This window comes from Limanda limanda, chromosome 16 (assembly GCF_963576545.1).
Source record: "Limanda limanda chromosome 16, fLimLim1.1, whole genome shotgun sequence".
Lineage (NCBI taxonomy): Eukaryota > Metazoa > Chordata > Actinopteri > Pleuronectiformes > Pleuronectidae > Limanda > Limanda limanda.
This window is the reverse complement of record NC_083651.1, coordinates 6,066,235-6,083,045: the sequence shown is the minus strand read 5'-3', so window position 1 is coordinate 6,083,045 and position 16,811 is coordinate 6,066,235. Positions and strand designations below refer to the sequence as shown.

Genomic DNA, 16,811 nt, shown 5'->3' with positions numbered 1-16,811 from the left:
ACATCAGTGTGATAAGAACAGAAAGTGAAGGAATCTTTGAGAAAAATGTATATCATGTGAACTTTTACTTTTTATTTGGTCCATGTCCAATCCATTAACACGGTGGAGGCAGGATGTATGACATATACAGCTGCCAGCCACAAGGAGGTGATTGAGATGCTTTGGCTTCAACTATCATTTCGTCCATCTTCATCTACAGTCTAGGGACAGGAAAAGTAACCAGGGTCTAGACACTGGGGGTGGTTGATGCGATGTAGATCATGTTGAGGATCTGAATGGGGCGATGACTGATCTCGACCAGCAAAAGAGAGGGGATCAGATTTAAAGTTTGACAGTGATGCTTGTGAACACCCACAGTCATCTGATTAGAAGAGGAGGAGAGAGAGAATTGTGAATTAATAGGTCATAGAGAAAATCTTCCCGATAAAATTTACACTTGGCTTAATTTATCACAACTCCAATTCAAGTAAAAAAAAACTGTGTCGAATTCCAGACCTTGACCTTGTTTGTTTAGTTGCTCCAGCTTGACCCCCGCTGCATTTTCAGAGTCAGAAACATTATGAGAGAGCTCATTCAGGTCAATAATGTAAAAGTTTAAAGCCCTGAATTATCATCTATACCAACTGGGTACTGTAGTTTTTTTATCATGCAGGAAATAAATGCATTTAACTCTCTGAAGCTGCCAATTTACAGTCCTTTGCTTAGTATGTGTTAATAATTCACCTTGTTTTGGTCTTTTTGGGGTTTTCAGGGGTGTAAAACACAATAGAATATTGACATAAACCACTTTCATAACGTCCTGTCGTTTTAATATTTGATGTGAATGCAGGCTTAGTGGATTATTTCAGTGCGTGCAGGCTTCCATGTGACTTAGGCTGCCAACGCCGAGGCTCACTTTATTTTATTTATGCAAAATAAGCTACTGACCAAGTTAACACCAATAAAGAAAATTCTGGGTTTGAATTAGGGCCTACAACATGGCTGCACAAAATAGTACGAATGATCACTACTAGAAATCTGTTATTGTGTTTGACTAGTTTATTTATGAACGCACGTGTTGTTTTTCCAGGGTAAATCTGTTTCTCTCAGCTTCTCCAGCCTTCTCGACGGTGGCCTCAACTACTGCAACCTCCACAACCTGCTGGCAGGTGAGTGCACCATCAGGAGCATTACTTACATTATGCATTGCTTTGGTTATGCTTTGCTAAAATATAATATTCAAGCCATCTTTGTCCATGCGAATATTAGTGATAAATGTGTAACAATTTGAATCCATCTGTGTTTGTGGTTGTTTTTTTAACGAGTGCCCTGACGTCTGCCCTGGGTTTCATGGAGATGACCAATGAATGGGCTTGTCTGGGGTACGGACTCTCCACCTGTAAGACCTGACGAGTTCAGATGCTGAAAACTCCTCGGGAGAAAACCTGGAGAACTTAATCCGCTTCTGTATTTCTCATCTCATCCTACTGTAATTCATGTGATGTTGTTTTGAGTTTGCTTATCTGACATCCAACTCATTGTGGAATGTTTGTTTTCCTCTCTCGCATGTTTTATTATCCATCTATATCAGTTAATATGTATTTAGGGCTGGAGAAAATTACATAAAACTTGACACTACAAATCACAAGTTGATTATTCAACCAAGAAGTGTCTTCAGTGTGATGCATCTTTGAAATCCCCTGTCTCCTGTTTCCCCTGTCCCTGTCTCCTCCACAGTTTTTACTGTTAGTCAGTAATACCAAGGAATTTCCACCAGGTGTCAGTGTCACTATGTGGGTTAAGTGTGTGTGTGTGTGTTTCTTTGTTCAACACAAGCGAGTCCTGGGGATGTCAGGATGTAGTCACGGTAAACGGTAAACCCAATTGAGCATCTCTGGAGAGACCTGAAAATGGCTGTCCACCAACGTTCACCATCCAACCTGATGGAACTGGAGAGGATCTGCAAGGAAGAATGGCAGAGGATCCCCAAATCCAGGTGTGAAAAACTTGTTGCATCATTCCCAAGAAGACTAATGGCTGTACTTGCTTAAAAGGGTGCTTCTACTCAATACTGAGCAAAGGGACTGAATACTTATGTCCATGTGATATTTCAGTTTTTCTTTTTTAATAAATTTGCAAAAATTTCTACATTTCTTTTTTTTCTGTCAAGATGGGGTGCTGAGTATAATTGGTGAGAAATAAAATGAACTTTTTTGATTTTAGCAAATGGCTGCAAAGAAACAGAGTGAAAAATTTAAAGGGGTCTGAATACTTTCCGTACCCACTGTATGTTTATAAATGGCAGTGGCATGGCCACCCTGTGCCTTGCACATGTTTAAATTAAAAACATGAATATATGAACCTGTGTAATATTTGAATAGCTTAGTGTTGAATGCACAATATCAGGGTAGTTATGTTTATACATGGCACTAGGCCCAGTTTAATATAAAACACAATTTTATGCAATATATATGGTAGGGGGTCCCTGCTCCATCTCTCCAACTGTTTGGGGGTCCTTGGCCTGAAAAACGTTGAAGACCCCTGCTATACTGTATTATAAACAAGATCCATGAAAGGGATCTTCACCTAACATAAGATCCACTAAGTACTCACAACTATGCTTTACTGTATTGTACTGTACTATAATATACTCTCTTCTAGTTATTTCACCTTTTTACTTTCCTATAAATACTTATTTTGTACTACAACTGCTGCACACTTTAATTGCTACTTCCTGTGGATTATATTACTAGACGTGAAGTATTTTTCTTCTTAATCCATTTTTGCATTAATTTGATTTGCAATACTCTCATCATTTCCACCGTGTGATTTGCAGTGTGAACATATCAGAGCAGGGAGTTGGGCTGAGTATTGGTTATATTTCTGTAAATCAAACAATTCAGTAGAAGTACTGAAGTACAGATGAACACGTGTGTGGATAGAGGACGGAGAAGGCAGATCATTCTAAACCATGGCAAGATTAAAGTATCTTTTGATTTAAGAGATATCCCACAAACTGTGTAATCGAATGGTAAATGATTTTGTCACATAAACAAATATAATTGAGAGAATACAGGTTTTTAAATATAAATATAAGACACTTGTTAACAGAGTTGACGCAATGACGTGACTGACTCCGAACACACAGCAACAGCTGCGCTCACTCAAGGAGATTTATTCACACAACACTCCAATCACACCACAGGTACACACCCACAACAACAATCACAGGTGTCCGTATTCAATTAATAAACAAAACAAAACCAAAACAAAATACAAGTTGAAAGCACACTGTTAACAACACTCCATACCAGCTGGTGGCAGTAATGCACCAAATCGTCAACCGCCAATAAAGCCCAGAAGAAGAGGAAGTCGGAGAAGAAGAAGGGACACACTTCCGGTCGCGGGCTCCATCATCCACCACCAAAATGGCGAAGATCGCCAAAACCCACGAAGGTAAATTTCCTTAAAGAATTAAACACAAACAGCATCTTTCTGCAGACGTTCTCCTTCGGGGATGAATCACGAACTGTTCCTGTCCACGCTCCGGTGTCTGAACCCGTAGCTAGCTGACGGACATGTTGGGTTTTAACGTGATAATCTTCGGGCCGTGATGCGACACAACGCGGACCCGGAGATAATGGCGCTGGGTGCTAGCTTGTTAGCAGCCGTTAGCCCCCCCCCCCCCCCCCCGCAACCGCTTTACCTCTTTAACGATACAATGGAGAATAACTGGCTTCTAACTCATGTTAATATTCTCAAATACATGTTCTGCTGCACATCCATCGTTTGATGAATCACATTTCACACAGTTTGATGGAGTTTCTTTAACCGAGATTAGCACCACGACGTCCCGCAAACGAAGCTAGCAGCTAACAGCTAGCTGCCGCGTCCCTTGTTTCACTAACCGGGAACTGGGTCATGATTCAGTCCCGTCTGGGTCGACGTGGACCAGGATTCGAGTTGTTATACAATCTAGATCTCGTCTATACGGGGGCAGCCTTTCTATAAAGTCCTTAATGAAACACAGGGTTCATGAAATGTGCTTTAGATGTGTTTTACACTCCACGATGATGTGGTTCAACTTTGAATTCGTCCCCATTTTACACGTTGTGTATCTTAACGAACTCCTGGAGCAAATTCGAACATGCTCATTTTAACAAGATGGAAACTAAAACTGCCTCGATTCTTGTGTTTTCGTCACATGGTGTGGCCGTGGCGTCACAGTTTGATTACATCACACACGAGGCTGTTATATCTCCATAGTGTCAGTTCCAGATTCCTTTGATGTATTCAAGCTTCAGTGATGTTGTATAATAATTAATCCAGAAGGACTCTGACCAGCCAAGGAAACCAGTACAGGTTCCTCCCAACAGACCGGAACACAAACAACCTCTTCCACCATGTGTGCGAGAATCATGTCAAACGGTACAAAGTCTGGATGAGAAGCACCACAGTGCATTCAAGTGATTTTAAATCCAACCCACACTCGAATGTTATGGCTTGTCCTTGTTCTGCAACATATGGCAAAAGTCACTAACATGGCAGGAAGCGGCAGCTGCTGTGGGACAGTTGGTTAAGAACTGTAGAAAAACAAACAGGCCTTTATCTAATCAACAGTTTTTGAAGGTTTCATTTATCTAGGGAGGGATATCTATAGAAAACGATTCACACTTTTTCCCCTCAATACAAATGCGTGTTTGATTGAAATGTCATTTCCTCTAAAATGCCCAGTGCTGTTATGTTCCCCGAAGCCTTTTCACAGGGAATGGTTCTGTAATTGTATAGTTTCTCCCTCTCACTTGTTTGTGTCTCCATTTTCCTTTTTAGATATCGAGGCCCAGATCCTGGAGATCCAGGGGATGAAGGCCACCCTGCTGGAGGAAGGAGAGAAGGGAGTCGGCCTCGTTTCCACTGGCTTCTTTGACCAGGAGATCTACGGAGGCGAGGACAGTCGCTTCGATGGATACGTCACTTCCATCGCTGCCAATGAACAGGAGGATGTAAGTGTTTCTTTACCCAGAGCATGGATACCTTCCCTCATGCTAATGTTATCTGGGTTTAGTGCTTTCTCCGTTTTAATGCTGCTGCTAACAGCTGGATCAGAGAGCTTCTGATGTTGCTTATTAAACTTCGATGGTAGTTTGTCAGAACTGCAAAAGTCACTTAGGCCTCTTTGCATGTGATGATATGATAGGGTTATATCAGCTCTGATGTAGTTCCACTTGTTTCCTGGGGCTTGATTGCTCCCCTGTGTCTGTCGCATGTGAGCTAGGAGAGTCTTGCCGTTTTGGTGAGATTTGACTAGACTCGTTTTCTCTTTCTTTCCTCAGGATGATGAAGATGACACGTCAACGAGCTTGTTGGGACAGAAGAAGCCAGGGTACCATGCACCTGTGGCAATACTCAATGCCATTCCTCAGTCAGACGAGCAAGTATGTGTTCATTGTCTGTCCCTCGAAAATATTGATTTATTTCACCCAGTTTTTAAGGCAACTTTGGAGAAATCTTGTGAAACTAAATTCTACTCTGTCCTAACTTCGTTTTGCAGTACGACCCGTTCGCAGAGCATCGTCCAGCAAAGATCGCAGAGCGTGAGGACGAGTACAAAGCCCGGCGCCGACAGATGATCATCTCTCCGGAGCGTCTCGACCCTTTTGCAGACGGTAAATTGAGCTATTTTTTTGTTTTCATTAATCATTCCCCGTGTTGTCCCCTTTTCATGGTTGACTTTTTGTGACTCCCCATGATTACCAATGGTTTTACACTCTAGTTTTGCTGTTCAACCCTTCGACCACAGTGCAATAACTTGCTTCCCAGACTCAATGCCTTCCCTGTGGTCAATCCTGTGTGGTACAGGGAATTCTTTTTTTGTTGTCATTTTACCTTTTCTTCCTAATATATGATCTACATGTGCATCAACTTGCAACTTAGCAAGAAATGTCCGCATGGTCTCGTAGTTTGTCGTCAATATTTTCGTTTGGGGAAAAATTGTTGTCGTCATCCGTTTGTGCAAAATACAAGTTCTACCCTGGTGTGTGCAGTAGAATAAAGCAAAACCTACTGTAGGGTTACCATGCTGTTCAGTGGGAGAGGTGGTTAGGTGCTCAATGTTTCTAAACGGGCAATTTTCCTAACGCACGTGGGTCGCAGATAGGTTGTGTGTGAGTCGAAGGGTTAACAATCCCATGTTAGCGTCAGCAATGGGAAGGTGTGCAGGATGAGGAAGTTTGAGGGTTAGCTTCGGTGTAATTGACATGCAAATGATACGCTGTGCTGAGCACAGGATATTAGGCCAAGTATTATCCTGCTCTGTCGTAGACAGAGCTGTGTATCCCAAAGCCGACAGACAAGAGAAATATACAGTTGCGTAGTCAGTCCAGAGTCAGTTTCGTATCAAAAAACAAGGCAAATCTGATCTCATTTGTCCTCCCAGTGCCTCTGTCTGGGCTGTAAGTTGCATCTCTTGCGGTAACAGGACACTGCTTATCAAGAGGTGTCAGCTTTTCTTCCAGAATTGGAATCATAAGCTCAAGACGTAGCTAAATGTAAAATATTCCTTTAAATGGCAGCGCAAGAGTAAGAACATGTTAGATTTTTACAGTATTGTGTAAAACAAATACAAGTCAGCTAGTTTTATCTTAATTTCCATTATCATTAAGTCTTACTTGGCAGTATGAGGTTAAATGGCCTGAAAGTCTCAGGTTAGTAGGTAGGGCTCATCTGAAGCCTGCATGTAGAGAGAGCTCTTTGTACAAAGTTGTCATGTAAATATATTTTTATTTTACAACTCTCTCTGTAAAATAGAAATATGTTATCAAGAAAAATTGTGTACCACAATTCCACAGGCCCATACTAACTGTCCTTAATTTCTCTCCTACAGCAGTACTGCTTTGCCAGTCCTGTACTGCACTCTGTTAAGGGTGCAGCAACTCGTCCTGTGTAGGTTATGGGGAACACAGAGAGCTGTGAACTTGTCAGATTGCTCAGGGTCCACTGGCTGCTTGTTTGGGGCCTTTGAGGGGAAACAGATGCAGCCCAGCCACAACAAACCTCTACCCAGAGAGACTCTTTTAGTTTTTCAATTTGGCGCATCAACATCCAAAAATTATGAAGCTTAACTATCCCATGCTTTCACAGTAGAAAATTGCTGCCCAAATATTTGAAGGATTATCTCTGCCTTTTGATTTGATCAGTCTGTCCTGAAAAGGAAGTCCACATCTAAATGTGTGATGAATCAGTGCCTCTCTGAGTCACTGACATCAGCCTGTTATACAATACCTGGGCCTGATTTATTATTGTTTTCTCATTTCTACATACATGCAAAAGTAGATTCTTCTATTTTTGATAGTACTGTGGTAGTTTCATTCCAAGGTGTAACCTCACTTCATTTTTAGCTGCTAGTATCTGGACCACAGGGTCTCTCATAAAGTTTTTCTAGTTTTGAGGTTACGCCCCAAGAAGATGCTTTGCTTTTTTGAGTGCCATAAATCAATGCAACACAGGTGGTATTCTGTTGTGTGTGAGTTCAAACCCTTTTCCAAAGTGTTACTAATGGTAAAGAGAAATTTTCTAGGCTTCTTTTCTGCCGGTTGAAGTCTGACTGCAGAAGGACCCTTGGCACTGAAAGTGTACGTATTCTGAAGAGCACAGCCCAGGACCCCTGCATCAGTGATGGCTATAACTTCTTAATCCACTTAAAGAAAACACCACAACCACAGCTCTTCTCTCTATGTATCTGCTTGTTTTTCATTAGAATGATATGACTGTATTTTAGAAAGGCAAATGTATATTTGTATGTAATTCAGTAGGTCTTTGTTTTGTGAATCAACTGTTTAAAAAAAGTGGAACATAGTTTATCTGTTGGTTAAGAGTCAGGGTTAGCTGGCTGTGTTTGTTCTTGCTGTGATTGTAATAACTTGGGTCCCTGGAGTGTGAACTGATGAAGTTTCCTTTGTTCTTGTTGGTGCTCTTTCGCGCAGGAGGCAAAACACCGGATCCCAAGATGCAGGTCAGGTCGTACGTGGACGTCATGTTGGAGCAGAACCTGTCCAAAGAGGAGGTAACCATCCTGTCTTTTTTTTATTTATTCACCTACTGCAAACCTGTCCTGTGCTTTGTCTAACTTGGCAAAGGTAACATTAAGATTCATCATTTCTCTTTGTCTGGGTCCTGCGAAATATTCTCGCCTGCATGACCAGTTTGTGGTCACATCAGGGCTAGTCCTTCGCTAAATTGATTCCAACACGAGAACCAGCAGATCGGACATTTATTCCCTTCTGTTCTCACCCTGCACCCGTTGGATACAATCACATCAGTGACAGAAATTTGTTTGTTGAGTCAATATATTTGTAAGAAATCCAGATCCGCACTAACATTTTATGGATTTGTGATGTCTTCATATCTCTGGCTTTGTGGCAGCTCAGCTGTTTCATTTATCCTGACGTTTGTGCCTTTTTACCAACAGAGAGAGATTCGTCTGCAGATGGCAGAGAAGGCCAAGTCAGGGGACCTGAAAGTCGTGAACGGATCTGCTGCCGCCGCCGCAGCAGCAGCCGTGAAGCGTAAGCGTCGCTGGGACCAGACAGCTGACCAAACCCCGACTACTAATACTACACCCAAAAAGATGTCCAGCTGGGACCAGGCTGACACCGGTGCTGAGGTGAATCGCTTGTTGCTTGATTTAGGGCCTTGCCTTTAGTGCATTACTGTGAAACTTGCTGGAATCCAGCAATATGAGACTATTTAGATGATTTAAATTTTTTCCACTCTGTTTCTAATCTCATCTTTCTTTGCTCTGGTCCCCTGTAGACTCCAGGACACACCCCCGCACACACCCCCTCAAGCACCCGATGGGACGAAACCCCTGGCCGCCCAAAGGGCAGCGAAACCCCAGGTGCCACTCCCAGCACCCGTATGTGGGACCCCACTCCCAGCCACACACCCTCAGGCGCTGCCACCCCTGGCAGGGACACCCCCGGCCACGCCACACCTGGCCACGGTGGAGCCACCGGTAGCGTTCGTAAAAACCGTTGGGACGAAACACCAAAGACAGAAAGAGAGACCCCGGGTCATGGGAGCGGCTGGGCTGAGACCCCACGAACAGACAGAGGTGACGAGTCTGTGGGCGAGACTCCAACCCCAGGGGCCAGTAAGAGGAAGTCTAGGTGGGATGAAACCCCCGCCAGTCAGATGGGATCCTCAACACCTCTCCTCACCCCTGGAAAGACTCCCATTGGAACACCAGCTATGAACATGGCTACCCCAACACCAGGTTTGAATTATACCTTCCTTTGTCTCAGTATTCAGGGGCAATCATGAATTACTCCCATGGATCCTCACGCCCCTTTTTGTTGTGTCACATGTTTTTGAGTCTGTATCCTCTTCTGTTTTCTTCAGGTCACATGATGAGCATGACCCCAGAGCAGCTGCAGGCGTGGAGGTGGGAGAGGGAAATCGATGAAAGGAACCGGCCCCTCACAGACGAGGAGCTGGATGCCATGTTTCCAGAGGGATACAAGGTCCATGCCCATTTAAAAACCTCACAAAATAATTACTTTATGTACTACAAAATGTAATCGCAGTACTGACGGATGATTTTGGCTTTTCCACAGGTCTTGCCTCCTCCAGCAGGTTACGTGCCAATTCGTACTCCGGCCCGCAAGCTGTCAGCCACACCCACTCCTATTGGAGGCATGACAGGTTTCCACATGCAGGTGGAGGACCGCACCACGAAACAGATGAATGACCAGCCCTCAGGAAACCTCCCCTTCCTCAAACCTGATGACATCCAGTACTTTGACAAATTGCTGGTGAGCATAGACACGCACATAAAACATCTTAAATTAAAAATGTTCCCTGTCTTAAATTCGGTGTGTCTGACGATGTGCGTTTCTTTGTGTTAGGTGGAGGTGGACGAGTCCACGCTGACCCCAGAGGAGCAGAAGGAAAGGAAGATCATGAAGCTGCTGCTGAAAATTAAAAATGGAACACCACCCATGAGAAAGGTTGGTCACTTCCTGACTCAGATAAATTCCTACTCAACCAAATCTGGACTTTCTCTGTTCATTTCCTCTTGCATCATAAATCCACAACAGAGGCTTGTAAAAACAATCAGATCTGCTCTAACTGAACGTCTGATACAGTCTGACTGACCAACCCCCTCCTCTCTTTTCAGGCTGCTCTGCGTCAGATCACCGATAAGGCTCGTGAGTTTGGAGCGGGTCCCCTGTTCAACCAGATCCTGCCGCTGCTCATGTCGCCCACGCTGGAGGACCAGGAGCGCCATCTGCTGGTGAAGGTCATTGACCGTATCCTCTACAAGCTGGATGACCTGGTCCGGCCGTACGTGCACAAGGTAAGCTCGGTGTACAAGACGTGCGGTCAGTTGCGCGAGTTGTGTCTGAGAAACTAACTGTCTTCTTGTGTTCAGATCCTGGTGGTGATCGAGCCGCTGCTGATTGATGAAGACTACTACGCCAGAGTGGAAGGCAGAGAAATCATCTCTAACTTGGCGAAGGTAACATTAAGATTCATAAATTCTGTTTGTCTGGGTCCTGCGAAATATTCTCGCCTGCATGACCAGTTTGTGGTCACATCAGGGCTAGTCCTTCGCTAAATTGATTCCAACACGAGAACCAGCAGATCGGACATTTATTCCCTTCTGTTCTCACCCTGCACCCGTTGGATACAATCACATCAGTGGCAGAAATGTGTTTGAGTCCATAGATGTGAAAGAAATCCAGAGCCGCACTAACATTTTATGGATTCTGAATGTCTTCATGTCTCCGGTTTCATCTGAATGTATGTCTCAGATGTTTGACGCGTGTCCTCCTGTCTGTCTCAGGCTGCTGGTTTGGCCACGATGATCTCCACGATGCGACCCGATATCGACAACATGGACGAGTACGTCAGAAACACAACGGCCAGAGCCTTCGCTGTGGTGGCCTCTGCCCTCGGTATTCCCTCTCTGCTGCCCTTCCTCAAAGCTGTGTGCAAAAGCAAGAAGTCCTGGCAGGCTCGACACACGGGAATCAAGATCGTGCAGCAGATCGCTATCCTCATGGGCTGTGCTATCCTGCCCCACCTCCGAAGCTTGGTGGAGATCATCGAACACGGTCAGTTTGTGGACATTCTTTATTTTCAAAATACCAAATCCAATTATTTCTGAGTTTTTTTTAAGTTTTCAGTGACGACTTTTTTGTCCCAAACTAAATTTGATTGATCCCAGATAACATGAGAATTTTCTAATCCTTTCTCAAATACATTTAGAAAATGGCATGTGCTTGAAACCAGCTGACGTGGTTAATAACATTTCACCAACCACCATCACTGTGTGTGTGATTAAATGTGCTCACTGGTGTTAACTGTCCACAGGTCTGGTGGATGAGCAGCAGAAGGTGAGGACCATCAGTGCTCTGGCCATAGCTGCTCTTGCAGAAGCTGCTACTCCCTACGGTATCGAGTCATTCGACTCCGTCCTCAAGCCGCTCTGGAAGGGTATCAGACAGCACAGAGGAAAGGTGAGAAGTCAAAATGATAAAAAATGTGAACGTATAAACTGTTTTCAGTTCAACAGACACACATTGATTATCATAATCCACAGTCGGTGAAATAAGTTTGTATTCACGATTGTTTTCCTCTACGTCACCAGGGTCTGGCTGCTTTCCTCAAAGCTATTGGCTACCTGATCCCACTGATGGACGCTGAGTACGCGAACTACTACACCAGGGAGGTGATGTTGATCCTGATCAGGGAGTTCCAGTCCCCTGATGAGGAGATGAAAAAGATCGTGCTGAAGGTAAGGACGGGATAAAGGAATATATTATATCTCTGTGTGTGTGTGATGCTAAGTTTGGTTACGTCCTGCGATTCATTCTCGCCTGTTCCGCCTCCTCATGGCTGCGTCAGGGCTAGTACTTCGCTATAATAACTCCAACACGAGAATTAGCAGAGATGACGTCAATGTCGCCTTTGTTCTCACTCTGCAACCGTTGGTCACATTTACAAACCCTGGTGGTCTGACCTGTGGTCTGAAGCTGCTTTTTATCAACCTCCCGTTTGTTTTTTTCAGCACTTCAACAACCTGCTATTGTAATACTCGTGTAGATAAACATGAAAAGCCCTGGTTGGATATGTCTGACATTTTACCTGGTATTAAAAAAACGGGGAAACCCTGATCTTCTCCTTCTCTGACCACCGCTTGTTTTCTTGTCTAACAGGTGGTGAAACAATGTTGTGGCACTGATGGTGTGGAAGCCAACTACATCAAGACCGAGATCCTGCCTCCGTTTTTCAAGCACTTCTGGCAGCACAGGATGGCTCTCGACAGACGTAACTACAGACAGGTCAGCAAACACACACGCTCGCGTTCAGTCCCCGTTCACACCTGGAGTCAACATCAGTATTTGACGGCTTCAAATCGTGAGGATTCTCATACTAAAGTTTTCAAATGTTTGTCTCTTCCAACAGTTGGTGGACACCACAGTGGAGTTGGCCAACAAAGTGGGAGCAGCAGAAATCATTTCTCGCATCGTGGACGACCTGAAGGACGAGGCCGAGCAGTACAGAAAAATGGTGATGGAGACCATTGAAAAGATCATGGGCAACCTCGGCGCCGCTGACATCGACCACAAGCTGGAGGAGCAGCTGATCGACGGCATCCTGTACGCCTTCCAGGAGCAGACAACAGAGGTGAGCCGAGTCGAGAGTTCCCACGACGCAACCTTTATCTCCACAGGATCTTTTCTGTGATTAATTTCATCCCTTCTGCTCCCATCAGGACTCGGTGATGCTGAACGGCTTCGGCACCGTGGTGAACGCCCTCGGGAAGCGGGTGAAGCCCTACCTTCCTCAGATCTGCGGTACGGTGCTGTGGCGTTTGAACAACAAGTCGGCCAAAGTCCGTCAGCAGGCCGCTGACCTGATCTCCCGTACGGCTGTGGTCATGAAGACCTGTCAGGAGGTACGATGTGAAGACCTGAACACACAGATTCAAAGACACAAACGTGTAACTTAACTCAGGAGCTGATGCAACTGTTCATGTTCTGCCACTGCAGGAGAAGCTGATGGGTCACTTGGGGGTGGTGCTGTACGAGTACCTGGGAGAGGAGTACCCTGAGGTGCTGGGCAGCATCCTGGGAGCACTGAAGGCCATTGTGAATGTTATTGGTACGTCGGCACACTTTGAACACAAACCTGTTTTTTTTTCTGCAGGAAATTCCGATTTCAGAAGGTGATTAGCTAATGAATCGTTTCTCTCTCTCTCTCTCCTCAGGTATGCACAAGATGACTCCGCCAATCAAAGACCTGCTTCCTCGTCTGACTCCCATCCTGAAGAACAGGCACGAGAAGGTGCAGGAGAACTGCATCGACCTGGTGGGCAGGATCGCTGACAGGTCGGTACAGTAAACACTCATCTTTAGAAGTGGCGGTGGAACGTGGGACAAACTCCTCATGTGTATTTTACTTTTGTAGGGGTGCTGAGTACGTGTCGGCCAGGGAGTGGATGAGGATCTGTTTTGAGCTGCTGGAGCTGCTGAAGGCTCACAAGAAGGCCATCCGCCGAGCCACCGTCAACACGTTCGGTTACATAGCCAAAGCCATCGGGTGAGTCTCAACTCGTCAGGATCCACAGAAAACACTGAAACTGTGTATTGTCATTCTTCAGATTCTCTGGTCCTAACCCGATCTTTGTCCTCCTCTCTCCTCCCAGCCCGCACGACGTCTTGGCGACTCTGCTCAATAACCTGAAGGTGCAGGAGCGTCAGAACCGAGTCTGCACAACCGTGGCCATCGCCATCGTCGCTGAGACCTGTTCGCCCTTCACGGTGCTGCCTGCGCTCATGAACGAATACCGCGTGCCCGAGCTCAACGTGCAGAACGGCGTGCTCAAGTCCCTCTCCTTCCTGTTCGAGTACATCGGAGAGATGGGCAAGGACTACATCTACGCCGTCACGCCACTGCTGGAGGACGCACTCATGGACAGGTGAGACAGAAAACGAGGATTTGTGTTTCCGCTGCTCTCTAACACATTAGTTGTATCAGTGTTATTATAAACGTTCAGCCTTGAGTAGTTTACTTGACGTTAGCAGTAAAGGTGCCTGACTCTGTTTCTCTGTCGTCCTGCAGAGACTTGGTCCACCGGCAGACGGCGAGCGCTGTGGTCCAGCACATGTCTCTGGGCGTCTACGGTTTTGGCTGCGAAGATTCGCTCAACCACCTCCTCAACTACGTGTGGCCCAATGTGTTCGAGACGTCGCCTCACGTGATCCAGGCCGTCATGGGCGCCCTGGAGGGGCTGCGGGTCGCCATCGGTCCCTGCCGCATGCTGCAGTACTGCTTACAGGTGGGTTTTTAATAATGTGTCTTAAATGATCAATTAAATAAGGAATCCGGCACAATATGTAAAGACTGGATAAAGGAATATATTATATCTGTGTGTGTGTGATGCTCAGTTTGGTTACGTCCTGCGATTCATTCTCGCCTGTTCCGCCTCCTCATGGCTGCGTCAGGGCTAGTACTTCGCTATAATAACTCCAACACGAGAATTAGCAGAGTTGACGTCAATGTCGCCTTTGTTCTCACTCTGCAACCGTTGGTTACATTAACAAACCCAGACTTATCTGACCTGTGGCCTGAAGCTGCATTTTATCAACATCCTGTTTGTTTAATACCTTTTCAGCACTTTAACAACCTGCTACTGTACAGGGTTCGTACGGTCATGGAAAACCTGGAAAAGTCATGGAATTTTAAAATGTGTTTTTCCAGGCCTGGAAGAGTCATGGAAAAAAATAATCTCCCAAAAGTTTTGGAAAAGTCATGGAAATTTCTTTATATTCATATTTTCATGTCGTTCATTTTAGGGATGGGCATAATTAATAGACGATCGATTAAGACAATTTAATCCAATGCCCATCCCTAGTTCATTTACGCTGAGTTTTAAATAATTCATATGCTTTTAAAGAAATACGCTCAAAATATAGGCAGGCATACTTGGGTTTGTGTCATTTAAGGTGAACTGTATGCCTTGGAATTCTCATTGTTAGTTACTACATTTTGTCACCTTTTCATGTATACACCGAGATTTCACAAAATGTTCGGTCATGGAAATTTGGTTTAAAGTTATTGAAAAGTCATGGAAAAGTCATGGAAATCCATTGGTCGAAATGTGTATGAACCCTGACTGTAATACTCGTGTATATCAGGGTCTCAACTAAAGATTTCTGTCAATATTGACTTATCTTTTCAGTCTTTAAAATGTCTTAAACTTTACCAGAGCAATGAGGAAGTTGTTCTCAGATGTTTCGTCCAACTAATGGTCCAAAAACATTAAATTTCACTGAAGTAGAACAGAAAATCAGAATATTTTAAATCTTTTGGTGCTGTAAACTGAAGTGTTTGTATCTGGGTTGTCTGAACATTCTCATGTATTAAATCTACTGTTTTTTTTCCAGGGTTTGTTCCATCCGGCGAGGAAGGTGAGAGACGTCTACTGGAAGATCTACAACTCGATCTACATCGGCTCGCAGGACGCCCTCATCGCTCACTACCCTCAAGTCTACAACGACGAGAAAAACATTTTCGTCCGCTACGAGCTCGAGTACGTCTTGTAAATACAAATTTAATGCACTCTCTGATTTTTCTCCTCCCTCGAAAACAATATCGTCGTCTCGGTTTAAATCCGAGTCGGTTTTAATTCAGCAGCTTTATGTTGGTCTTTCCCGGGGGCTGAAGTAGAAAGTCCACGTCCTGATTGCCACTTAAATGATCCTGGAAAAAACAAAAGTGAAAATAGGGAATATGGGGAAATGAAAGAAGGAACGTTGTGGAGTCTATGTATTGTTTTTTTTTTATTTTCCCTGTGAGGAATGTTCGGGCTCAGTTGAGCCTTGGCTGAAGGACGCAGCGCCGTCACCACGATGATGTTTTAAATACTTTTGATTATTTTTGTTGCTTTTGTGTATCGCTAGTCTTCTGCATCAGCTGTACACACCCAGTCCAAGTTTCACACCTTCTCTGTTCTTATTAGGTTGTTGCTTTATTTAACCTAAATAAAATGTTTGTGTATAAAAATCGGTGCTGTGTCGTTTCAAGTTTTTCCTTCCCCCGACATTTACAGATGAATGTAGATGATGCGATGAAATGCACATGATCCAGAAACTAAAGAAAATGGAACAAATAGAAACTCTGCATTAGTTATGTTGACAGATTTTGTTTTGTAAATGGTGGTAAAATAATTAGTGACATTTATTTAAAACATTCTACATTATAAAATGTTTTGGTAGAAGTAGTTATGAAGGTTGTGTTTCCTTTGTTATTAAAAATAAAATGCAGGACAATTTAAAAAAGGGTCTTTTTAGTTTCATAAAGATACATGAAATGATGGAAGATTTAAACATTTAAAATTTTACGTAGTCTTTCTTTGCCCATTTCCTGTCTGTCCACCAAGATGTGTGCAAATCAGTTCAGTGGTTTTTGTGTAGTTGAGTTTATTCTGCTGACACAACAAACATTTTTCAATCCAGTGTCTTAAATGTGGGAGAAATGTCGTCAGTTGCTCAAAGAAAAGAATAAAATGTTCATTTTATTTTAATATGTATCTATAGATGGTAAAGCTAGAGAGTCTCTTCATTCCTTCAGTTTTATTATGTTACCACTTCACATTCTACAGCAGAGTCAAGTGACAGAAGCTGTTGTGAGTCTTTGGGGTTAATTGTTTCCTTCCAGACGACAGGACTCAGTGACTCAGAGACTCAATGACTCAGTGACTCAGAGACTCAGACTGCTGACGTGTGATAGAACTCAGTCCTTCAGCCTCCAGACCGCCTCCT

The 16,811-nt window shown here is 44.2% G+C and overlaps 1 protein-coding gene across 5 annotated transcripts; it reads left to right on the top strand.

Moving 5' to 3' along the window:
- The first annotated feature begins 3,373 nt into the window (after positions 1-3,373).
- Positions 3,374-16,055, top strand: sf3b1 (splicing factor 3b, subunit 1). Of its 5 annotated transcripts, XM_061088742.1 has the most exons (24): positions 3,374-3,435; positions 4,810-4,982; positions 5,313-5,414; positions 5,531-5,645; positions 7,962-8,041; positions 8,447-8,641; positions 8,791-9,253; positions 9,379-9,500; positions 9,594-9,791; positions 9,885-9,986; positions 10,157-10,336; positions 10,412-10,498; positions 10,826-11,096; positions 11,356-11,501; positions 11,633-11,779; positions 12,201-12,326; positions 12,451-12,672; positions 12,761-12,943; positions 13,038-13,149; positions 13,256-13,376; positions 13,456-13,587; positions 13,694-13,966; positions 14,110-14,326; positions 15,435-16,055. In XM_061088742.1, the coding sequence occupies exons 1-24, from the start codon at positions 3,408-3,410 to the stop codon at positions 15,591-15,593; spliced, it is 3,954 nt and encodes a 1,317-aa protein (XP_060944725.1). In that variant the 5' UTR covers positions 3,374-3,407; the 3' UTR covers positions 15,594-16,055. The 5 variants fall into 5 exon arrangements, with proteins under 5 accessions (XP_060944725.1, XP_060944729.1, XP_060944728.1 ...); XM_061088743.1 differs by lacking the exons at positions 3,374-3,435; positions 4,810-4,982; positions 5,313-5,414; positions 5,531-5,645 and adding an exon at positions 5,717-7,610; XM_061088746.1 differs by lacking the exons at positions 8,447-8,641; positions 8,791-9,253; positions 9,379-9,500; ... (14 more) ...; positions 14,110-14,326; positions 15,435-16,055 and adding an exon at positions 7,556-7,610 and having other exon boundaries at positions 7,962-8,032.
- The last annotated feature ends 756 nt before the right edge of the window (positions 16,056-16,811 follow it).

What these genes read in the sequence shown, in the direction of transcription:
- sf3b1 (XM_061088742.1), top strand. Translation starts at nt 3,408, where the DNA reads ATGGCGAAGATCGCCAAAACCCACGAAG. An exon ending in CATGGCTACCCCAACACCAG is followed by an intron (nt 9,254 to 9,378) that starts GTTTGAATTATA and finishes TGTTTTCTTCAG; the next exon opens with GTCACATGATGAGCATGACC. An exon ending in GGCCATTGTGAATGTTATTG is followed by an intron (nt 13,150 to 13,255) that starts GTACGTCGGCAC and finishes CTCTCTCCTCAG; the next exon opens with GTATGCACAAGATGACTCCG.